Genomic DNA, 24,835 nt, shown 5'->3' with positions numbered 1-24,835 from the left:
TGTTTTTACGCTCTAGAAAATAATTTCTACAACTTCACATACGCGGTTTTGCATTTTGCTGATACGCGGTTTTGCATTTTGTTGATACGCGGTTTTGCACTTTAAACGACGATATGTATTTTTAAGAATTAATGAATTAAAATTTTATTTAGCAATGGATTTTCAAAATTAATGCAATAATATTTTAATTAGTATAAAATTTCAAAAATTAATGCATTTGCGCAAGTCTGTATATACACACAGTTTATTCAATATTTTACTTTTGTTTCTTATATTTTTATTTCATAACTTATTTACACTTTCTGCTAATGGAAACTCCGTGCCGATTATTTACAAAACCTTTTATTATTGTTATTTCGTAGCTGTAACGCGTTCCTCCGGAGGAAAGTATGTACCTCGTGCTATCCTACTCGATCTTGAGCCCGGTACCATGGAGTCGGTGCGCTCTGGTCCCTATGGACAACTTTTTCGACCTGATAACTTTGTTTTCGGTCAATCGGGAGCTGGCAATAACTGGGCTAAGGGTCATTACACCGAAGGTGCTGAATTGGTGGATAATGTTTTGGATGTGGTGCGTAAGGAGTGCGAGAACTGTGACTGCTTGCAGGTAAATTATATTTTTCTAAAGTTAGTATTTACATTTAATACTCTCAGTTTATTTTGCGTCTTCCTTAGGGCTTTCAGTTGACACACTCATTGGGCGGTGGCACGGGCTCTGGCATGGGCACATTACTTATATCGAAGATACGCGAAGAATATCCTGATCGTATAATGAACACCTACTCAGTGGTGCCTTCGCCAAAGGTATCTGATACCGTCGTCGAACCATACAATGCGACCCTGTCCATCCATCAATTGGTGGAAAACACTGATGAGACTTATTGTATTGACAACGAGGCGCTTTACGATATTTGTTTCCGCACTCTGAAGGTATCCAACCCAAGTTACGGTGACCTCAACCACCTTGTATCGCTTACAATGTCTGGTGTGACCACCTGTCTGCGTTTCCCTGGTCAACTAAACGCAGATCTACGTAAATTAGCTGTCAACATGGTGCCCTTCCCCCGACTACACTTCTTCATGCCCGGCTTTGCGCCGCTAACATCGCGTGGCTCTCAACAATATCGCGCTCTGACTGTGCCCGAATTGACACAGCAAATGTTTGACGCAAAGAATATGATGGCTGCCTGCGATCCCCGTCATGGTCGTTATTTGACCGTCGCTGCCGTTTTCCGTGGTCGCATGTCAATGAAGGAGGTGGACGAACAAATGTTAGCTGTGCAGAATAAGAACAGCTCATACTTCGTGGAATGGATACCAAACAATGTGAAGACTGCAGTATGTGACATCCCACCCAAGGGACTGAAGATGTCCTCAACTTTCATTGGTAATACCACTGCCATACAAGAGCTCTTCAAACGTATTTCCGAGCAATTTTCAGCGATGTTTAGGCGTAAGGCCTTCTTGCATTGGTATACCGGCGAAGGTATGGATGAGATGGAGTTCACCGAGGCAGAAAGCAACATGAACGATTTAGTATCCGAATACCAGCAATATCAGGAAGCTACCGCAGATGATGAATTCGATCAGGATGTGAATCAAGAGGAGGTGGAAGGCGATTGTATTTAATGTAGAGACCAGAGGAATGAGGAGCGTGCGTAGTGCGGCGGGAAGGAGAACAATTGCAAACCTTGGGATCGGAGAACGGTTGGAGCTACCGGGTATACACTTCGATTGGAGAGAGAGATACGAAAACTGTGGCATACTTTAGTGCACCTATACATATCAGCTCATCTCAAGAATTTTCGCCCGCAGCATTTACGTTCATGACTGGAAGCGATACATTTTTTTAAGCAAAAAGCAACCAAATCAAATTAAATCTAGTATTTCATACGTCAAAGTAAAGGTTCCACTGTCAATCGAGTTATATATACAATATCTACACACCGTCACCTTAATATAGAAAGGCCCTAACTCATTTTCGTTTCAAATCCAGTATTGTACAAAAGTCTGCCGATAACTCTGTAAGCACCTCCTGGATTTTAAAAATATCTAGTACAGTATAAAATTAGTTACATTCTTAAATAAAAACAGCCTTTAAACGAAATTCGCAGCAAAAATACTCGATTTTCTATGGAGTTTTTTCATCAATCCGTAAAGGAACAAATGTTTTATATATGGCTTTTATATATTAAGGTAACGATATGTACATATGTATTGATAACGCGCATATAATTGAAAATATCGGCACACATAAACTCAGGCAAGCACACATACATATTCAAACAAGCCGGTGTGTTTATATTTAGTCCAAGTTTGAAAAAAAAAATTCAACATATTTAAAGCACGTCTATCGCATTTCTCTGCTAGTTTTACTGAAACTTCTATGGTAACATTAAAAGAACATGTGTGGTATTCACAACGGTGTCGTAAGTGTCGTTTTGTTGTAAGTCGTAAACTTTAAACATATTAAGGGGGCTCCAAAGGTACCATAAACGTTTTATTATAAGTTTTCATTTCAGTGTTAAAAAGTAATTGGTTGTGGTTTCAAGTAAACATAAACATTTATTTCAACTTTTCAAGTTTACCACATACAACAATAGGACACTTACGACACCGTTGTGAATACCACAATATTGAATACTTCTCATAAACTAATAATTGAGTACCGACATACATACATACATATTCTCGTATTTAATATTAATTTATCGTTGAATAAATCCTAAAATTTTCATAACGGGCATCCTTAAAGATTTTCATCATTAGCGCTTAACCCTGGCATTTTAATTAAGATTTCATACATCCATTCTATGTAGTAATTTTAACATTTTGTATTTTCATAAAGTAAATCTTTTTAGAAATTCACGTAGCAGTGGCTTAGCATTTTAAAAAGTATTAACTGAAGTTGAGTATAAATATGTAAATTTTAGTTGCGTTCCAGTTGCTTCACGATTTGTAGGTTTTACAGGATTTGCAGGAACAGCTGTTTTCTCCATTAATAAACCTTATGGAAACCTGCAAATCGTGAAGCATCTGGAACGCAACTAATATTTGTAACACTAAAATGTGCTTAATTCAAATGAAAATAAATTAAGGGTGGCGTTTCTGCAAGTACACTAAAGGCGAACCCGCAAAATAACAGTCTGCCAAATCACAAATTATTTCTAATTTACAGAGTGTAATGCAGAGAAGGTCTGAAATTATTTTCAATTTACAGAGCGTGATGAAGAGAAGGCCTGCATAAACCGATATACATAGTCAAAAAAGCAAAATCTTAACAAGTTTTCCAATAGATATCATAGAAGCTGACTCTACTGTCGATGGTTGATATAAACTAACTTCACTTCTTCGGCTGACTTTTATGCATTACAATGGTTTTTATTTATAAACTTCATGTAGCATGTTAAATTAAATTGCGTCAACTTTCACATGAACATAGAAAATGTTCAGATTTTGTGTGTTTTGCTTTTCAAGATAAATCCCCAACTTAATTTAAATAAGTGGAGTTAGTTTAGAATATATGTATGTACAAATCGCACATCTAATGAAAAATAAATAAAAAACTTGAGTTAAGTATGCAGATATGACCGTTGCATGTTCTAGAACATTTTTGTATTTTCTTTTTTTTTCTTTTATTGAGGTAAATGAGCGATATGTACATACTTAAATAAATATATAGGCGGGATAAGAAATATCGCTGATATAACACCTTAAGAACGAGATAAATACACACTTTGATCGCCAGAATTTCGCATGGAATTGCAAATTGTTAAAAAAAATATGGGAAGGGTAATAAAGATCATGCTGATGCAAAAAAGGTAGCAACATTAGAAGTTAAGTAAGCATCGCTATGAAGTAAGTCTGCCGAAATTGTCAAAATTACTAAACAAAAACACCTTTACTGATTACACCCTACCATAGGAGCAGACATTTTTATACATTTGCATATTGTGGATTTTGCATAGAATAAATCATGGGTCGGAAATGAGTTTCGGTCTGTGCATTTTTAAATGAAAAAATTGGATTTTCATGATATTAGGTTTTTCGCCCTTTCTTAAAGGTTTTGCATATATGTAAGTAAAATGTCTGTATATAATGGCGTTTTCGTGTCTACAAAAAATGTTGCCTTCTCATCGCCCTCTTCTTAGTGTTTGTGCGTAGAGGGCAAAGAGAAGGTTGCCTTTTTCGGTAAAAACGAAGTTGGCATAAGTTTCTTACATTTGCTTTATTTGTTTAAACCATTTTTAAAAAGTAAATACATCTGTTTTGTGAATTTTAAACTTAATATATTAGCAAACAGTTAAAAGTAACTGTTTTTAACCACAAAAACTCATTTATGAACATGTCTAGCACTTACCGTTGATTTTTGCAAATTGCCTTTGCTGACGGTGTCTCTTCCACACAAATATGATTTTATATTTATTTTATTTTTCAACAAAAAAATGCCAAAAATCGAAGGTAAGTCTTAGCTTCTTGCACTATATTTTAATAAAATTGAATGGACCACAAAACCGTATACTCAAAATCTTTCTGAGAAATCGAGCTAAAAAGCTTTACATTTTTACGAAAGTTTGCTAATTTTTTTTTAATATTGCACAAAGTTTCAAACCTGGATTTATACGAGTAAAACATATATTTATAAAAAAATAACAAAATAATTTATTGTTAAAAATTGGCGACATGTGGTGCGTTTATAATTTTGTCACGAAGTTTGGATGGTTAATATGGCAAATCAATTAAAAATGTTATAAACCAAAATATAGGCACATTGTATCCATTAGTTGTAACAACTTTGCAACTTTGTAAAACCGGCATAGAATAAAAAATACAATATCGGGAAAAAGTTAATTTTTCTTTGAAAAATGCGCACCCTAGAGCCTCATCTCCGAATTTTGGTTTCTTCTAGATTTTCTCTTAGAAACAGAAAGTACTATGCGATTCGTCGAACAACTTTTTTTCCAACAAGTTGACCCACTCTAATGTACATATTCATTTATATGTTCGTAAATGCATATACCTAATATGTATGTATATTTCGACCGAGCTTTGCAAAAAAAGAACTCTTTTTAAGTTGTCTGTCTTAGCGAAGTAAAGGTTGTTGTTGACAGCTTCCGCAATGCTGATACAGAACCCATTAAAATACCAAATAAACAAATAAAAAATGTTTTCCGATGGAAAATGGTTGACATTGAAAATAGGCACGCCGTTATAAAGAAGATAGGGTTTAAAACTTTGATATACAATTTTCTCCTCAAGAACTTTGTTATTAAGCATTGACCGGTGGCGATAACATTTTTTTTTGCAATAACGAGGATTTTGCTTTATCACCGCGGCCAAATATGTTTGTTTGAGAATGTTAAACTGCATCTTATTGCTAACTGTTTTGGAATAAGTGCAATTTTATTAATATAGAAAACACCATATATTTCTTAATATTTAAATGCATATATTTTTTAGTTTTAAAAGCATGTGTAATGGGCAAAGATACTTTTTTTCTGGTATAAAAATATCCGCTCTGTTTATTACATTATAAATTTACCCAACGGCCTGAAACGATTCTTTAAAAAAAAAGTATGATATTGAATAAGCAGAATTAAATTGGAAGAATTCAGAATTATTTCGCGAGCTTATTTGTTAATATCAGGAATGATCTTATTAATTAAAATTTCGTATGCACAATAAAAATCTAAATTTAAAATTATTGTTTGAATAAACCACTGGAATACCAAAAACTTGTTGCCTCTTATTATGAACAGTTGCCTTAACCAATACGAACAGTTGACTCATCTTTTTTACACTCACGCTCATAAATCTGCTTAGCGCTCAGGCAAAATTTCCACTGGCAGCGCTTAATATGTTTACGGTCTTTTGCTTACGAATACGTGTACACTAGGGCTGTGCGATTAATTGATTACTCAAAATTTTAATTAATCATAAAGTAAATAACTCAATTATTCGGTTAATTGGAAATTATGATTACTCAAAAGTTCAGTTACTCGAGTAATCAAGATTTTTGATTAACCAAAAAAAAAAAAATATAAATAATAATAAAATAATCAACATTTCAACTCTTTACATATGTATAAAGGAGTTAAAGTTCCTTGATACTTTGAAAACAACGTTTCTGTTTTCAAAAATTAAACATAAAAATTTTTTCATATACAGAATATAAAAAAGAAAATAAGCATTTTCCAAAGCAAACTCTTTTAACGAGCAAAATTATTATTTTTTGAGTAATCATATTTCAAGTAACTCGATTAATCATCGTTTTGAGTAATCAAAATCTTGATTACTCGAGTAATTGATTAACCGAATAATTGATTAACCAACTTGCTCGTGTAATCGAATAATCGCACAGCCCTAGTGTACACCTATTTGAAACATTTATCTATATATTTATCTACATCGGACGTTGTCATTTACCTTGTTTACAGTTAGCTGTGATTCAAAACAGATGCATAAACGAAATTTCAAAACAGTATTGACTCGAATTTGTTTTCAAATCGGTTGTTTATTTCTTACATAGCACAGTGGTCTGAATCCCAGTTCTAGGTGGAGAAAAGTCGGAAAATCAAACTCTTTAACTTAATTTTTTTATATTCTTATGTTTGCTAAAATAGTTTATTATGGCTGTATCAGTGCATTAAGCGACATACACTCACCTATATTTGATGTTGCCCTGAAAATCATAGCTTTACTTGAACGCAGCCAGTGGCCTATAAAATTGGCTATTTGAACCATTCCTATATCAGTTTGATAGCCTGATTTACACACTATAAGATTTTATTAAAATTTTAATGATTATATTTAAAAGTAGCCAACAAAAGTTAGTGTTTGTAAATTTCTATATTACAAAATTCAAAATGGCAAAAGTTAAATTGTGCGAATTTGTCCGAAAAATTGTTTAGGGGAGAATATTAAATACGACTTAATCATAATACCAAGAATTCCCCTTTTTTGAAAAACCCTTTCAAAAAATACTGTAATTAACAAAGTAACTGGAGATACTGTGTAACAGGATTTTTTCGGAGTAATATACAGTTTTTTAGTCCGAAAAAAGATATGAGCGTTGTGCATGCATTTTATCAGCTCCTCCTCACCGCACTTAAATAGAGGAATATCAAATCCGTCATCATCGATTGTGCGTTCGGGTTCGTTTTCTCCACAACTTCCCACGTTGCTGCCATTCAGTGGGTTGGAAAAGTGTTCCCTCCATAATTTAAGTGTGTCCTGGACATTGATCTCAAGGTCGCCATGGCTTTACTTACAGCAGTTCACCCTGGTCTTAGAATCTTGCGTAAGGAGTTTTTCCAGCCAGCCAGCATTTCAAACTCTTCGCACTCACGTATTTCGGCCTCTCTCTCCTTATTGCGGCAAATACGTCTCGCACTTCGTCCTTCTCTACCGTCGAAGCATGGGCGCAATCAGCGAGATGTTGAAGAACCTTGCTTTGATGCGAATTGTGGCTATACGATCGTTCGCCAGGGTAAAGGACAGTACTCTGCACAGATTCCGGGCATTCCAGGAGCATTCCCTTAAATCGTAGTCTTTGAACCGTTAGCCGTGGTCGTCATCAAAAGAGGAGGGATGTCATCCGAAGCTTTATTTTCGTTACTCACTGGAAGGGGTTTTACGTGGCGGGTCCCAAGCCCCGCGCGCAAATCCATTGCTGGGAGGGGGGTTGTTTCTTAACCGAATACACATTTATATAGCAAAGACGCCTGCTGGCAGCCGCACTTACTGCTGAACAGACGCTGCAGCCATCAGTAAGCAGAAGCACAAAAAGTGTTCCGCCATCTCATCATCTTCAAGGCAGAAGGGCAAATGGGTTGTCATGAACGGCTCTCACTATCATCAGGTGTTTGTGCAACGTAAACTGACTAGTCGGCAGTCCTACATCTTGTCTTCAGCCCCGTCTGCTCAGTGAGAGCAACAAACTAGATAGACCTTTCGAAAGTGAACGCGACATGAGTTTTGCCCACCTGCAGCCCGTCGATGCCTTCCAGCCATTGCTGAGCGAAGTATTTACCCAGTTTTAGATGGTGGCTTCGGACGCATTGGTGTAGAGGTATGCAGTGCGCGCTTACACACCGCAGAGCCTGGGTTCAATCCCTGGTTAAAGCAACATCGCAAAAAATATAGAAAAAAGGTTTTTTCTTAACAGCGGTCTCCTCTCGGCAGGCAATGGCAAACCTCCAAGTGTATTTCTGCCAAGAAAAACAGCTTCTCATAAATATATAATCGCCGTTCGGAGTCGGCGTAAAACTGTAGGTCCCTCGTCTTTGTGTGACAACATCACGGCGCACGCCACAAATCGGAGGGGAAGCTCGGTCAAGCACTAACATATGTGTAAGCGCCAATCTATTATTATTATTATAGATGTCCGAAGGCGGGAGGGCTATAACGCGAGGACCGCGGAATTCCCAGTATAAGGCAACTCTGGTCAAATGGTCAAATGTCTCATTACAGGGTACTTCCCAGCGACTTGGCACCTAGAGTAAAGCAAGCTCATTCTATTTGCCAATATAATGTAGTCGAGGCTAGCATTAACGAAGTAGTTTGGAAGTGGTAAGAGAGCTGGCCAATACCTGAAGGGCAGCTTGGCTGTCACTGTAGACACGTAAGCTCCTTCCCCCATCTAGTTTTACCACATAGTCTATGGCCTTGGGGATTTCAAATACCTCATCCGTAAAGCTGAAGCATATTACCCCAAAGAAAAGTTAAACTTATCCCCATTGTTTCGTTAAATACTCTAGATCCTTACCAAGAGTCAGTTTTGGATTCGACAATGTGTGCTTCCGGGCTAAGTCATGCCTAGCTGATTATGGGCCTGATCATAGAGGTATAAATCCAGAGGATTCCCTTTGGTGATTGACCCCACGATGTGCCAGAGACATTTTTTACATTGCCAAAATGCCGCCAATACTTTGAGGTCTTGTTCTCCAAATGAGATTTCCACTATAGTTTTGTATCCAGAATTACTCCTAGATACTTCATTTGGGGAGAAGTCTATATTGTGAGCTAGTATTATTTTCTACTTTTCCTATTAGTCCATTTATAGAAACATGGTATTTATATTAAACAGTTTTATTTTTTATTTTATTTACGGTACAGGAATTGGCCCCCTGCATAGTCGTTTTGGTTCTTTTTGGTTTCAATGTAACAACGAAAAATATTTCAATGTTAGAACGAAGAATATTATTTAATTAATGAGCAGAAACAGATACTCGAAAGTTTCACGCTGATGGCTAAATAGCATCGTCCTGATGACAACTTTTTTTTGAGTGTATACTCTTATATGTACTATAAAAATCGCATTCTTTAGGACACAAACAGGCATTTTGCTGAAAATTTTCAATTTTGGTCGAAGTTGAACGCTTTTCATTATATCAAAGTTGATTCCTATTCTTCCTATTTTCCATGCTTCTTTGTTGATTTGGAAGATGTAGCTCTGGCCCTCCTCCGTAATCTTAAATCTTACAGTGCCGTGACGGTATATTCAGGTCTTATACTTGCAACAACAGCAGGGCGTCCTCTGAGTTTACCATAAACGGGATCATTACCTTGGCCATACCGTTGTTGCGCATTTTGGACCAAATGTCACATTTTTGTGAAATCTTCCGCAAATTCATGCACATTAATACATAGGTATGCGTAGTATGTACCTTACTGCATATGGTTCTGAAAAAATTTTCGTCCTGTGTGGAATTAATAAGAATTCACAGTTTTATACAATTTTTAAAACAATACTGCCGGTAAATTGTTTAGATCAAAAACACATAATTTAAAATCTGGATGGCAAAAGTTTGAACAGCACTGCTCATGATGTTCGCAATTCCTCATTGATATATTCGGGATGCAATCAGATGATTCCTAAAATGAAGTAAGGAAATTATTGATTCAGTATAAAATTATGTATTCAAAACTAAATGAGTTTTAACAAAAATTACCAGAAATGCAATCCACAATCCCTGAAATTTACTTTTTAAAAATAATTTCATTCAAATGTTGGCCGCAGACAGAACATAACAGTCAATATTGAGCGCTACCGCACCACGACAACAAACTTTTTGTTTAAAGTCCGTGTTGTAGGCAACATTTGGTTTCAGTAAGTTATCGTGTGATATCACACCTGGATTTTTTTCTTTGGGGTTATGTGAAGCCAAAAGTCTTCGTCGATAAGCCAGCTATGTTTCGAAACTTGGAAGCCAACATTACACGCGTAATTCGCGCATTGCTGGAAAGAGCTATTGAAAATTGGACCTTCCGAATGGACCACCAACAGCGTAGTCGCGGCTAATATTTGAAGGAAATTATTTTTAAAAAGTAAATCTCAGAAAACCGAATTTAATAAATATCAGATTCTGATTTGTAAATTCCATAACCCTTTATATACACTATTTCGGCAATTTGAAAAACATTAGAAATACTTTTGTATCTACAAAATATCTTTGTGAACAAATCACTCACTTTAGAGGAAAGCCAGACTGGCTTCAGATTCGAGTTCAAGGTACCCAAATACTGTAGCGACCGCTGATATAGTCTAATTAAATTAAATATACTTACAGCTCTTAGTTCCGTACAAGAAATTAAAATAATATTAAGAACAATTAAATTAGCAAAAGTCAGACTAAATTTTTTAAAAATCTTCATTGCGATACCAAATCACAATATTTATACGTAGTTCCTATAAAAACGCTTCAAATGGACTAAATAGTCTAGATTTATTTTTTAACTGTTTCAGTTGCTATCAAATCAAAAATCATTTGTGACATGAAACATCCATTATACAAATTGTAGCATTTTTCATGCATGATTTCGGTTAATTTTTTCTATTAGGGCTATTCACGATCCGGTGCAAATGGCCTAGCATCATTGCATTGCAAATTTGTATTGCAAATTATTTGCAATACACAAACAAAATACACGCATTTGCATTTGTCATGGCTTGGCAAATTTGCAATACCGAAAATCCATAGCATAAAAATGCTATGCATTGCATTCATAAAGAAAACCAAAGCTGATGCACAAAAATTGTTTTGCAAAAGCTTTACCATGACAGTTTAATAAAGGTCGCTCACAATCCATGGCATATTTCTGCAATTGCATAAATTTGTCAGCTCTTATGCACCGAATCGCGAATAGCCCTATTATGTATCTGTTGGCAATCTGCATGCCATTTACGAAACACAATACCTTCGAACGGCGAATTTTAGCCCTGTAAACCGATGACGTTAGCAACTTTCGCCCAAAAATTTCGCCAGTAAAAGACAACTACGACGACAACGAAAGCAGCTGCTTTTGACAAGGTATAGTTCGAATTTTTACAAACAACAAGATTATTAATTTTTTACAAAAACTAATGCAGTATTTTTCAATTTCGATTTAAAACTGTAGGTCCCTCCCATTTGTGTGAAAATATCAAGGCGCTCGCCACAAGTCGCCAATCTGTTATTATTGTTATTATTATTATATTACCTCAGTGTATTTCAAAAATACTATTTCTTAAAAGGCCTTAAAATAAAGAAATTTTAGTTTTTGGGACTTTCATCTTATATTCGGCACTATGTTTAAATACCATTAGGCACATTTTGAAATTCCATCCCTGGCCACAATGGATCGTATTTTGCCGCTGCCGACAGCGACGACAATAGAAATAAGTCTATCGTCGCGAACGGTCGACCGGCGAACTTTGTCGTTTGCTTTGGTTGTGCGCGTTCTCATATGCGTCAGTGTATTTTAGTTTTTACAGCAAACATTCGCCGTTCGCCGGCATTGTGTTTCAACGGCAAGGGTATTGACGTTGTACGGGTTGCATGACTTGCAAACACACAACAACAAACACATGGGAAACAACATTTCCTATCCTAAGTATGCAACGTTTTAACCCCTGCAAATATTTAGCAAAAAAACAAAGCAAGATAAATTCGACCCTGTGCATAGAAAATTTTGCGATTTTGAATACGAGTAAATAGTTCATCTTAAAGAAAAAAAGTAAACATTTATTTCATATTAAAATGAACAATCGAGGTATTTATTGCAATAGTATTTGTTCCAACTTATTGCATATTATTTATTAACTCAAAATATTTTTTAGATTGTGCTTTAAGGGTGGGTAACTCTGTAAATTTTGGTGTGCTGACTCAGTAACTCCAACTCACTTTAATGAGTCAGCACAGTGAGCTGGCACAAGTGTGCTATCGCACAATTGGTATGTACATCGAAATTATTGATGATGTTAGTAATCGAAATCGATGTAGAAAAGGTTATCCTTAGCTTCTCTTCGTAGCTGGCCGGCAAAATTTTTGAAAGCTGATTTCAACTGGTGAGNATATCAAAAGGGCATCTAAAGCGTCGACATCCTTATTTTGGCTATCGTCCAGAGCAGGGATGGGCAGATTTTTGGCTCTTGAAGCAGTCAAAGAGCCAGAAAGAGCTACGCAAGAGGTAAATCAGTTCTCAGGGTAAAGAGCGTGTAACAAATAGATTAAAAGCATCATTTATATTAGTGATGAGAGTCGGAGTACAAGAAACTTTAATACACCTTTCTTCTCTCTTCATGTTGGCTCTTGATTTTACCCCTCATCTAGCACCTAAATGAGCCAAGTCGGCTCCTAAGTTCAAAAGGCTCCTGGGAGCCACTTTGCCCATCTCTGGTCCAAAGCATCAGAAATTCTAAGTTCCTGTTTTGAAGTCATCGTTTACGATCCGATTGTTGCGTTTTTTAAAACATTGACCTTTTAAGAAGATTTTGGGGAAATATGCATAAACATTTGCCATCATTTAGTTTAAGATAATAATCGTAAAAGATATTTTAAGATATCAACCATTTTTATTGAGCTAATGGTTCATATCCCAGTGATCGCGATGAAGAAGTCTGGTGAGGAAATGTGATGATCTACCTATGGATCATGATTCAATAATACAACGTTAGATAATTATTGACAGCTGCGGTTTGACACTCCCTTACAAAAGGTTGCATTTACGAAGGACAGAGAAAGGCGAAGAATGAAATCTCTTGGTGCGAAAATGGTAGTAGAAAGTACGCAAAGTAGGCAATTAGCAGTGAAATTCCTTTTGTAAATTCTAATGTATTTGCAGGAAATCTGGCATTTTAAACGAAATATTGAACGTAATACTGATATTTCTACGTGAATTGCGTAATTTATGTGCTATTTAGCTGTATAAAAACTGCAAAATGACTCAAAATCAAAATAAGACTACTATGAGATTGATGTAAACATCCAATTTAAAAACAGTTTATGTTTTCATNTTTTGGCTCTTGAAGCAGTCAAAGAGCCAGAAAGAGCTACGCAAGAGGTAAATCAGTTCTCAGGGTAAAGAGCGTGTAACAAATAGATTAAAAGCATCATTTATATTAGTGATGAGAGTCGGAGTACAAGAAACTTTAATACACCTTTCTTCTCTCTTCATGTTGGCTCTTGATTTTACCCCTCATCTAGCACCTAAATGAGCCAAGTCGGCTCCTAAGTTCAAAAGGCTCCTGGGAGCCACTTTGCCCATCTCTGGTCCAAAGCATCAGAAATTCTAAGTTCCTGTTTTGAAGTCATCGTTTACGATCCGATTGTTGCGTTTTTTAAAACATTGACCTTTTAAGAAGATTTTGGGGAAATATGCATAAACATTTGCCATCATTTAGTTTAAGATAATAATCGTAAAAGATATTTTAAGATATCAACCATTTTTATTGAGCTAATGGTTCATATCCCAGTGATCGCGATGAAGAAGTCTGGTGAGGAAATGTGATGATCTACCTATGGATCATGATTCAATAATACAACGTTAGATAATTATTGACAGCTGCGGTTTGACACTCCCTTACAAAAGGTTGCATTTACGAAGGACAGAGAAAGGCGAAGAATGAAATCTCTTGGTGCGAAAATGGTAGTAGAAAGTACGCAAAGTAGGCAATTAGCAGTGAAATTCCTTTTGTAAATTCTAATGTATTTGCAGGAAATCTGGCATTTTAAACGAAATATTGAACGTAATACTGATATTTCTACGTGAATTGCGTAATTTATGTGCTATTTAGCTGTATAAAAACTGCAAAATGACTCAAAATCAAAATAAGACTACTATGAGATTGATGTAAACATCCAATTTAAAAACAGTTTATGTTTTCATAAGTTAAATATGCTTCATATGCATATACAAATAAACATATTGCACAAAAATTTATACTTCTATTTCACACCAAAGCTACACTGTTTCCATGTAAATTTGCAAAGAAGCAACACGGTGCCACTGCTAAGGGAGCGGTGCGAGAGAGACAACTGTGAGTTTATCGAACCTCGTATTATTGAATCATGCCTATGGATAAATTATTGTTCTTTTTCCACAAAATTTTTTGATTAGAATCGACCTCTTTTCATTAGAAAAGATGTCTGATGAGGAAATGGGGTGATCTACCTATGGATAAATTATTGTTCTTTTTACACAAAATTTTTTCATTAGTAACGAACTCATTCTTAAGAAAATTTTTTTAATATCTTATTACATTAAACGAGCAATTCTTGTATATATATAAATATATATATCCATAAGGTTCTCGGAAACGGCTCTAGCGATCTTGATGATATTTTGTACACAGATAATATTTTGGATTTTAAGGTTATCTATTCCAAATTAGTTCCAAATTAATTAGAACATCATAATAAGGGTATAAAATGAAAGGTATTTTAAAGATCACTAATTCAAAAATATTTTTAATAGGGTTGCCACCTAATTTTAATTTTTTAATTTTTTGTTTAAAAAATATTACTATTCATGGGAACCACGAGAAGGTTCTTAAACAATGCTTTCCCTATATACAAAATGTTATTCCTTAGGATAATAGTGTAGGGTTGCTATCTATTTTCGATTCTACACAATTTATCTAAACCATCGCAATATGCATATCAAATGAAAGGTATTGTTAAGAAATTTGAACTGAAAATATTTTCGCTTCCATGTAATAAAAATTTTTATTTTGTTAATTTCAATCAGAATTTTTTTGTATGTATACATACTACATATACGCTTAAGATATGTACTATTCATATAGGGTTGCCACCTAAATTTTAGAGTAACAAATCTATTTAATAGATATCGAAATACAAATTTTTTTTTAAAGCTATCCAAATGACAAGTATTTGATATCCCTTGAAGACTTTAAAAAGTATATGCACTCTGGGCAAACCTCGGTCAACCTGGTACTAATTGTTAAAAAGCCATAAATAACAAAAACAAACTTTAAGATATCCGTAAAACTTTTTTATTGAAATAGCCTAATGGTGATATTGTTTTTCCTTGCAATTAAGGGAACGAAGGCTATTGTGGATTCAGTGGCTAATAGGTACCCCCTTGTTACCGCCGCTCCATTAGGATACTTTTAAAGTAATTTGCATATTATCCCTAGTGGGTACTTGTACATACATAATTTCACTACTGTAAATTTCCAAACATATGTACATAAGTATTCATTTCATTGTTTTGTCATTTTGAAACGGTAAAATAAGAAGTCAAGAATGGATTAACGTTTAAATATGCGAGTTCAGTTCGCACGCAAAGGCTGATACAAATGTTTTTAAAGTAGTTTAACATAAAATACACATCATTACTACTGTGAAAAGTTGTTTCATTGAAAGCGAACTCCTGAAATTACAAATCTTTAAAAACATTTTTAACTATCGCGCTGCGCGTACAAATAAAATTTAATAAGTAATCGAATTACATACATATAACTACAATCCGAATGGCTGACGAACGTGACTCTGGCAATGAGTACAATTGTCTTAAATGCAGTGNCCGAATGGCTGACGAACGTAACCCTGGCAATAGGTACAATTGTCTTAAATGCAGTGAAAAAGATGATAACCGCATGGTGCAATGCGATCAATGCGACAAGTGGTATCATTTCTGGTGTGTCGGGGTTAATAGCGGAATAGAAGATCTAAGCTGGTGTTGCGATAAATGCGATCCCCTAGCTTCTACCGCAACTACGAGTGCTGCAACTCCTCCGAGCACAGCACAAATTAATATGGTGCCGACTTATAATTCAACTTGTCCGCAATCAACATCTTCGCCTGCACATGACGCATCGCTACCGGTCACTACTGCTCTAATTTCATGGAGTGCAGCAGATGGCCATGGAGAGGCAGTTACAAACGCGGTGAGTGCAGCTGATCAGGTAGTTACAACTACCCACAACTCGAGATCCATGCAGGCGTCGGTTTCAACCGCCGCAGGCAATCAACGCTATCCACCTGCAACATTAAATGCACGTCTATCGAGAGACGTCACAACTACAACTTGTTCATCGCAATACTTCCGACTACACGCCGAAGCAGTCAGCAGCCAGGTACAAAGCGTAANTCTATCGAGAGACGTCACAACTACAACTTGCTCATCGCAATACTTCCGACTACACGCCGAAGCAGTCAGCAGCCAGGTACAAAACGTAAACGACCTGGAGCTACGTCTAGCCATTCTGGAGGAAGAGAATTTGATTAACCAAACATATCTACAGAAGAAGTATGAAATACTGTCGCATTCGCAAGGTGGTGCAGCCATGGGCGTTTCTGGGAGCAGAATTAGAACATCTCCAACACCAGCACAAATAGCAGCAAGGCAAGCTATTCCGAAGGAGCTTCCGCATTTTCATGGCACTCCGGAGGAATGGCCCCTTTTCATTAGCAGCTTCGAGACAAGCACAGAAGTCGCAGGCTATTCAAATGCTGAAAATTTAATGCGGTTACAAGCGTGCTTAAAGGGTAAAGCCCGAGAAATGGTACGAAGCAAATTACTATTGCCAACAATGTTTCCGGAAAGGGATCCGTACGATAAGTCGAAAATAAAAATGTCATGAGAAATGTCGAAATTTAAAAATTTTTTAAATCTCGAAATAATTTTTAACCGAAACGTAAAATGTTGAAATTGTATCTATGCTTTCGAAATGAATAAGGTCGAAAAAATTCTAAATGCGTAAATTGTCGAAAAAAAGTCGAAAAAGTTGAATGTGTGAAAAAAATAAAAATTAAAAGTGTTCTGAGTAGATTTTCAAATGCTCTAGAGTTCCTAAGATGGAAAAAGAAAGTTCTGCAAAATTACGCAGAAAAAAATTTTTAACGTGTTATTTAAGGGTGTATAATGAAATCCCAAAATACAAAATACAGAAATACAGAATCCCGAAAGACATTATCCAGACACGACCAAATCCCGACCTGACATAATCCAGACACGACCAAATCCCGACCATACATAATCCCGACAAGACACAATCCCGACCATACATAATCCCGACAAGACACAATCCAGACAAGAAATCCCGACAAAAAATCCCGACAAAAAATCCCGACAAAATATAAAAATAATTAAAAAATCGCGCAATTTTTTAATTATTTTTATATTTTGTCGGGATTTTTTGTCGGGATTGTCTTCTGTTGTACTCAAAAATAATGCATAAAAGACACAGTTGTTGTTATTGTTGTAAGGGCTTACTTAGCACTTAATTGTCCGCAGGCTCAACCAACGGTAGGCCCAGGAGATTTGATATTTCGATGAGGTATAACCAGAGGGAGAGGGGGGATGTTAGTTGAGTTGGNTGTCGGGATTGTCTTCTGTTGTACTCAAAAATAATGCATAAAAGACACAGTTGTTGTTATTGTTGTAAGGGCTTACTTAGCACTTAATTGTCCGCAGGCTCAACCAACGGTAGGCCCAGGAGATTTGATATTTCGATGAGGTATAACCAGAGGGAGAGGGGGGATGTTAGTTGAGTTGGATTGAGTGAGCATGTGAAGAGGTGGTTGGTGTCAAAGGGGGAATCTCCACATGCTGGACACTCATTTTCGATGTTGGGAGGCGAGTTGGGCCATCTCGTTGGGGTATCTCGTGGCAGTTGAAGCTCACTCTCGTTCACAGGTGGTGATTGGCACTGATGACGGCATTCACTTGACTGGAGTTTGTAAATACCGTTAATAGCCTGTCAGTACAGTCCCAGTCCCAGGGGTGCTGTGCGTAGTGCTGGACCTGGTCCTTCATCTCAAGCAAGTTCGAGTGCTGACAACTATAGCATCTTACTGGGAGAATTTCGGCTTCACTGTGGATGTGATGTTCTGGCGACATCAGAAGACATCCTCTGGTTGTCCAGTGTGTTGTATTGTAGCATGCCTTTAGTTTCATTAACTGTGACCCAACTGTCCCCGGCGAGCACACAGGTGCTGCATAATTTAGAACCTGACGGCTTTGTATGTTTGCAACACCGTTTCTTTGTCTTTGGCCAAGTACTGCTGAATTGAAGACTACGGCTCTGTACTTTGTTGGCAATTTCGGTTGTATGCGCTGGGAACGAGAGCTAGATCTGACAATTTTCCGGTTATTCACCGTTGGAATTAGTTTGCCATCGACGAGGATACGCAGCTTTCGTTCTTGTGGTAAAATGGTTGCCGAGAGGGTTAGGCTCCTTGCAGTGAAGAAGCGAAAAAATGTGGAGTGGTAACCGTTTATATTTAAGCATAAGTCATCAATTTCATTTCCGGACGCATTGTACTTTTTTTTTGTCTGGGTTGTGTCTTGTCGGGATTTTGAATTGTTGGGATTTGTCTTGTCTGAATAATGTGTTATCTGTATTTTATTTGGTCGGGATTTTGTTATGTCTGTATTATGTCCTGTCTGGATTTTGTATTGTCTGGATTTTTAAAAATTGTCTGGATTATGTCTAGTCGGGATCTTCAAAGTCGGGATTATGGAGTGCTCCCGTTATTTAAATTGATTTTAACTTTTTGAAAAGATGGCAACTCTCTGAAAATATTTCTACAATAAAGCATTCTCGTTTGATACCCACATTAAAATATTTCGTTTAAACTTTTTCAAAGAATTGATTTTAACTTTTTAAACAGATAGCAACCGTCTTAAAGTATATTTAGTTATCAATTAATTGACTTTTACTTTTTTAACAGGCGGCAACCCTATTACAAAATACTTCCGAAATTTATAGTTTCTGAACCGTTTTCGCTTGCTAATATTGTGTTAAACTTGTTAATTAATCGATTTCTACTTTTGAAAGAGGTGGCAACTCCAAAAAATATTTTATATGTTAGTATATTATATCTATATTCCAAATTTAGTTGAAATATATCCAGACGATTTAGCGTGAACGAACAACAAACATACTCACTCACAAACTTTCACATTTATTATATTAGTACATATGTAGGATTAGTGGAATTTAACTTAAATAAATCAACCTGTTGAAATAATGTAATGAATGATGTGTAAAATTCGCGCGAAGGTCCCTCCTATAAAAGATAAACTCGATGCCCTTATAGATTTTGCGCTTTGTGTACGCAACGTGTACTCTACGATGGAATCCTGTCACATGGACGCGTATATGAATAATCCCATGCTAGTAAAAGAGTTGGTGGATAAATTTCCCAGCAATCACAAGCTTGCTTGGGCTATGCAACCAAAATCACGACGCGAACCCATAGTGAAAGTGTTTAGTGATTGGCTTTATGCGCTCGCCAAAGCGGCTAGTCAGGTAGTCGGCTTTACCAGCCCGAAAAAAAGCGGGATAGTAAACACGCACGTACAGTCTTCTGGGGCACAACGAAATGCGAGCTGTGCTCACTGCAAGGCTGACGGACATCGAGTTGCACAATGCGAGGAGTTTAAAAAGCTGAGTCCAGACCGCAAATGGGAGGTTGTCCGTAGCTTAAAGCTATGTCGCCAATGCCTGAACGCTCATCGTCGGCGTTGCTTCGTAACAAGGACTTGCGGCTTAGACCGCTGTAACGCCAAACACCATCCCCTTCTGCACGGGAACACTACTTCGTCCGCACGAAATACTCAAGAAAACTCTACTGCGGTCGCCACTGGTAGCGTGAATTCACACAACGACCCAAGGGAAAACGCCTCTTCCTACTTTCGCATTCTACCGGTTCGTATATATGGTAACAATAACTATATTGACACTTTTGCCTTTCTAGACGAAGGTTCGTCGGTAACCCTCATGGAAGAAGAAATATTTCAGCAACTGAACATAGCAGGAGTGCCTGATCCATTATGTCTTCGTTGGACGGGCGACAATACCCGTAACGAAGAGTCATCCGTTAGAACGTCACTCAACATTAGTGGCAGATATAACGGCAAAGTGTTCAACATTATGGGAGTTCACACCGTGAACCACGCCACGCCGCGTCACGTCGCCACGGATTATCCATATATGAAAGGCCTTCCCTTCCCATTAAGTCCTACTTCAACGCGAAGCCAACAATACTCATTGGCTCCGATAATTGGCAACTGGCCGTANGTGGACGACTTTATTTATAGTGAGAACACCGAACAGGACGCCATAGAAATTGGGAAAGCAGTGAAGCATATACATGCCTCAGCTGTGTTTATTATCCGCAATTGGCCATCAAACTCCGCTGCAGTTCTCGAGGAAATGGACGGAGGCCGCGCTAGGGCCCAGGCACCATTAGAGTTGAATTCAAGCGAAANCGCTGTAACGCCAAACACCATCCCCTTCTGCACGGGAACAGTACTTCGTCCGCACGAAATACTCAAGAAAACTCTACTGCGGTCGCCACTGGTAGCGTGAATTCACACAACGACCCAAGGGAAAACGCCTCTTCCTACTTTCGCATTCTACCGGTTCGTATATATGGTAACAATAACTATATTGACACTTTTGCCTTTCTAGACGAAGGTTCGTCGGTAACCCTCATGGAAGAAGAAATATTTCAGCAACTCAACATAGCAGGAGTGCCTGATCCATTATGTCTTCGTTGGACGGGCGACAATACCCGTAACGAAGAGTCATCCGTTAGAACGTCACTCAACATTAGTGGCAGATATAACGGCAAAGTGTTCAACATTATGGGAGTTCACACCGTGAACCACGCCACGCCGCGTCACGTCGCCACGGATTATCCATATATGAAAGGCCTTCCCTTCCCATTAAGTCCTACTTCAACGCGAAGCCAACAATACTCATTGGCTCCGATAATTGGCAACTGGCCGTAACGCTTAAAACTAGGGAGGGCAGCTGGCATCAACCTATAGCTACAAAAACGAGGTTGGGCTGGGCCATACAAGGTCAGCGCGGTGGTACGTCGTCGAACACATGGTTGAACATACACTCATGTGCGTGCAAAGCTGAATATGAAAAGCTGCATGAACTAGTAAAACAACATTTCAAATGGCAGCCAACGCGTGACGCTGCTCTCTTCAGATGACCAAAGGGCACTAGCTATACTCAACTCTACGTGCAGGAAAATCGACGACAGGTATGAAGTCAGTTTATTTTGGCGACATGAGGAAGTTAAATTACCGAACAGTTACGAGATGGCTCGTAAACGCTTAGTGTGTCTCAACAACAGATTCCGAAAAGACCCTTACCTCAAGGAGGCTATGCAGAAACAGATAGACAATCTTCTAACTAAAGGTTATGCGAAAAAGTTGAGCACCGTAGGGTTAGCGGAACACAAAGGACGCGTTTGGTATCTGCCTATATTCGTGGCACACAACCCAAACAAACCTGCTAAAGTCCGACTTGTTTGGGACGCAGCAGCAAAAAGCAACGGTATGACGCTTAACGACGCTATACTGTGTGGACCCGATCTTCTTATTCCTCTAGTAGATATATTGTTGGATTTCCGTGTTGGTAAAGTTGCCATATGTGGTGACATCGTGGAGATGTTTCACCAAATTAACGTTAGCGACAATGATATGCACGTCCAAAGGTTCCGCTGGTTGGACGAGGACGACGACATTTCCAAACCGAGTGTGTACGTCATGCGCGCCCTCACTTTCGGCATTAGCTGCGCCCCATGCATTTCTCATTATGTGCGTGACAAAAATGCAAATACTTTCTTTGAGCAGTTTCCCAAAGCCGTTGATGCAATAAAAAGACGCCACTACGTGGACGACTTTATTTATAGTGAGAACACCGAACAGGACGCCATAGAAATTGGGAAAGCAGTGAAGCATATACATGCCTCAGCTGGGTTTATTATCCGCAATTTGCCATCAAACTCCGCTGCAGTTCTCGAGGAAATGGACGGAGGCCGCGCTAGGGCCCAGGCACCATTAGAGTTGAATTCAAGCGAAAATTTTCTTGGTGTATACTGGGATCCCAACAAAGATGTGTTTAAATATGCATTCAGGTTTGCAAGGCTGAAGCGGAACGTCGTAGAAGCCGATACAACACCAACGAAACGTGAAATACTGCAGGTTTTGATGTTAATTTTTGATCGTCTAGGTTTTTTATCGCATTACACAATTACTTTGAAAATACTGCTTCAAGAGATAAGGCGCTCGCGCTTAGGTTGGGATGAGGAGATCGATGATGTCATGAATGTAAAATGGCGGCAATGGAAGAACGGCCTAGCAGCTATGTCCTCTGTAGAAATATCTAGATGCTACTCACTTTATCTAACCGTTGCTGAGGATGTCCAATTGCATACATTCGTAGATGCCGGCGAATATGGCTACGCAGCGGTGTGCTACCTACGTGTCAAAACTGCTACTCATAGATGTGTGTATTATAGCTGCTAAGTCAAAGGTAGCTCCTCTAAACCCGGTATCCATTCCACGACTGGAACTGCAGGCAGCGGTACTGGGCGCGAGGCTGTCTTCAAAAATTCAGCATATACAACGACTAAAAATACAGAGAAAAATTGTCTGGACTGACTCAACAACTGTGTTGAAGTGGCTAAGCATGGAACCTCGTCAATTCCGCCAATTTGTAATGTTCCGTGTTGCAGACATCCTGGAGCACACGAACCTGAACCAGTGGAAATGGGTTCCATCCCTACTTAATCCTGCGGACTTGGCGACTAAAGTCGACACCAAAACTAATAACAGCATCTGGTTTAACGGGCCCACATTTTTACAAGACGACGAAAGCGAGTGGCCGTACCGAGAAGACTTGGGACCGATAGACAACAGCGAAGTTAAAAACCACGTGCTCCTCGTACATATCCAGAAACTAGACCAGAAGAAACTCGTAAACTTTGAATATGTTTCAAGTTGGAAAAGGTTGTATCGTGCTTTCGCAACATTCATTCTCTACATAGAAAGGCTCAAAGCAAAGGTTCGCTCAACAAAACTTCCCGATGAGATCAGTTTTGAGATGATTGAAATAGCAAAGAGGACATTAATAACTCAGGCACAGCTTAGCGAGTACGTGAGTGAACTTCTTTACTTAAAAGATGGTAAGAGTAAACTAAAAGCACTCAATGTATTTGAAGATGAGCTCGATGTTATACGAGTTAGAGGCCGAGATGAATTCCTGTCTGCTCGTAATGCTATCGTTTTACCTAGCAAACACTACCTCGCCCACCTGATAGTCAAAGATTTTCATGAAAGATACCACCATCTATCACACGAAACAGCTATAAACGAAATAAAAGGAAAATTCCATATACCTCGTCTGCGCGTACTCTATAGAACGGTGTGTCGGAACGTGCAAGAACAGATGTGCAAAACCTCGCGATCCGCAAATGGCTCCCTTACCCGCCGCAAGACTTGCTTGCTTTGAACGACCTTTCAGCTATGTTGGGATCGACTATTTAGGGCCTATGATTGTTGCTGTTGGTAGACGCCGAGAAAAACGTTGGGGCGTTATCTTTACGTGTCTCATGGTTCGTGCCGTTCACATCGAGATCGCCTACAACCTCGACACGAATTCATGCATCTTATGCCTTCGAAACTTTATCTCACGACGTGGAGTACCCAGAGAAATCTACACCGACAACGGCACAAACTTCAAAGCGACCGAGAAGATTTTACGTACCGAGGCAAATGACATGGACTATGCAGCAATTCAATCTAAGTTCGACGACATCAAGTGGAAGTTCAACCCACCAGCAGTGCCTCACATGGGAGGAGCTTGGGAATGCCTAATAAGGTCAATCAAAGCAGTGCTAAACGCAATGCACCCCGAACATAATTTTAACGACGAAACACTTCGTAGCGCACTCCTAGAGGTCGAGTTTATAATTAACTCGCGACAGCTCACCTTCGTATCTATAGATGCATGCGACGGTGAAGCAATTACGCCGAACCACCTCTTAATCGGCTCATCCACGGGATATACGCCCATCGGTAGTAGCGAAAATTTGCACCAGCGCTATCGTCAAACCCAATTGTATGTTGACAGGTTCTGGCAAATATGGATAAAAGAATATCGGCCGATGTTAACGCGGAGATCCAAATGGTTTAACAAGCAGCCCAACTTAAAAATCGGCGACGTCGTTTTAATCGTCGATGAGTCTATGCCGCGAAACTGTTGGCCAAAAGGCGTCATAGTGGACGTCGTCCTAGCAAACGACGGTCAGGTCCGACGAGCAACTATAAATATGGCACGCGGAACTCTAGTGCGACCTGCAACAAAAATAGCCGTGCTATACGTCGGTAATCCAAAGAAGTCAGCTTGCTTACGAGGGGAAGGATGTTACCGCCGTTCCATTAGGGTACTTTTAAAGTAATTTGCATATTATCCCTAGTGGGTACTTGTACATACATAATTTCACTACTGTAAATTTCCAAACATACATAAGTATTCATTTCATTGTTTTGTCATTTTGAAACGGTAAAATAAGAAGTCAAGAAAGAATTTAAATAGATTAACGTTTAAATATGCGAGTTCAGTTCGCACGCAAATGCTGATACAAATATTTTTAAAGTAGTTTAACATAAAATACACATCATTACTACTGTGAAAAGTTGTTTCATTGAAAGCGAACTCCTGAAATTACACCCCTATTTAAAAAATAGCGATTCAAGCACAAATGAACTCTGTGATGGGAAACCAAAAAAAAAAAAA

General features: G+C 38.1%; 4 protein-coding genes across 5 annotated transcripts; all 4 read left to right on the top strand.

The window, feature by feature from the left end:
* Positions 1-356: 356 nt before the first annotated feature.
* Positions 357-2,746, top strand: LOC108368134 (tubulin beta-3 chain). The gene is made up of 2 exons (XM_017622915.1): positions 357-607; positions 676-2,746. The coding sequence occupies exons 1-2, from the start codon at positions 431-433 to the stop codon at positions 1,627-1,629; spliced, it is 1,131 nt and encodes a 376-aa protein (XP_017478404.1). The 5' UTR covers positions 357-430; the 3' UTR covers positions 1,630-2,746.
* A 12,232-nt stretch (positions 2,747-14,978) lies between these two features.
* On the top strand, positions 14,979-17,341 carry LOC108368132 (uncharacterized). 2 transcript variants are annotated; one of them, XM_017622912.1, is made up of 3 exons: positions 14,979-15,733; positions 15,811-16,287; positions 16,378-17,341. In XM_017622912.1, exons 2-3 carry the CDS (start codon positions 15,815-15,817, stop codon positions 16,868-16,870), a joined length of 966 nt encoding a protein of 321 aa, XP_017478401.1. In that variant the 5' UTR covers positions 14,979-15,733; positions 15,811-15,814; the 3' UTR covers positions 16,871-17,341. The 2 variants fall into 2 exon arrangements, with proteins under 2 accessions (XP_017478401.1, XP_017478402.1); XM_017622913.1 differs by having other exon boundaries at positions 15,811-16,363; positions 16,454-17,341.
* On the top strand, positions 16,458-20,605 carry LOC108368136 (uncharacterized). Its single transcript, XM_017622917.1, has 2 exons — positions 16,458-16,462; positions 19,295-20,605. Exon 2 carries the CDS (start codon positions 19,367-19,369, stop codon positions 20,603-20,605), a length of 1,239 nt encoding a protein of 412 aa, XP_017478406.1. The 5' UTR covers positions 16,458-16,462; positions 19,295-19,366.
* Positions 20,606-23,489: 2,884 nt separating this feature from the next.
* On the top strand, positions 23,490-24,821 carry LOC108368133 (uncharacterized). Its single transcript, XM_017622914.1, has 2 exons — positions 23,490-24,196; positions 24,723-24,821. The coding sequence occupies exons 1-2, from the start codon at positions 23,511-23,513 to the stop codon at positions 24,745-24,747; spliced, it is 711 nt and encodes a 236-aa protein (XP_017478403.1). The 5' UTR covers positions 23,490-23,510; the 3' UTR covers positions 24,748-24,821.
* The last annotated feature ends 14 nt before the right edge of the window (positions 24,822-24,835 follow it).

The sequence above is a fragment of the Rhagoletis zephyria genome, unplaced genomic scaffold (assembly GCF_001687245.7).
Source record: "Rhagoletis zephyria isolate East Lansing unplaced genomic scaffold, Rhagoletis_zephyria_1.1 Rzeph_scaffold_02967, whole genome shotgun sequence".
Lineage (NCBI taxonomy): Eukaryota > Metazoa > Arthropoda > Insecta > Diptera > Tephritidae > Rhagoletis > Rhagoletis zephyria.
This window is presented reverse-complemented; position numbering and strand designations above follow the sequence as displayed.

Bases quoted from the DNA above. Each gene is read 5' to 3' on its own strand.
- LOC108368134 (XM_017622915.1), top strand. From the start codon at position 431: ATGGAGTCGGTGCGCTCTGGTCCCTATGGACAACTTTTTCGACCTGAT. The intron at 608-675 runs GTAAATTATATT...CGTCTTCCTTAG, and splicing joins AGAACTGTGACTGCTTGCAG to GGCTTTCAGTTGACACACTC.
- LOC108368133 (XM_017622914.1), top strand. From the start codon at position 23,511: ATGGCTCCCTTACCCGCCGCAAGACTTGCTTGCTTTGAACGACCTTTC. The intron at 24,197-24,722 runs TCGGCCGATGTT...TACACATCATTA, and splicing joins CAAATATGGATAAAAGAATA to CTACTGTGAAAAGTTGTTTC.
- LOC108368132 (XM_017622912.1), top strand. From the start codon at position 15,815: ATGGCTGACGAACGTAACCCTGGCAATAGGTACAATTGTCTTAAATGC.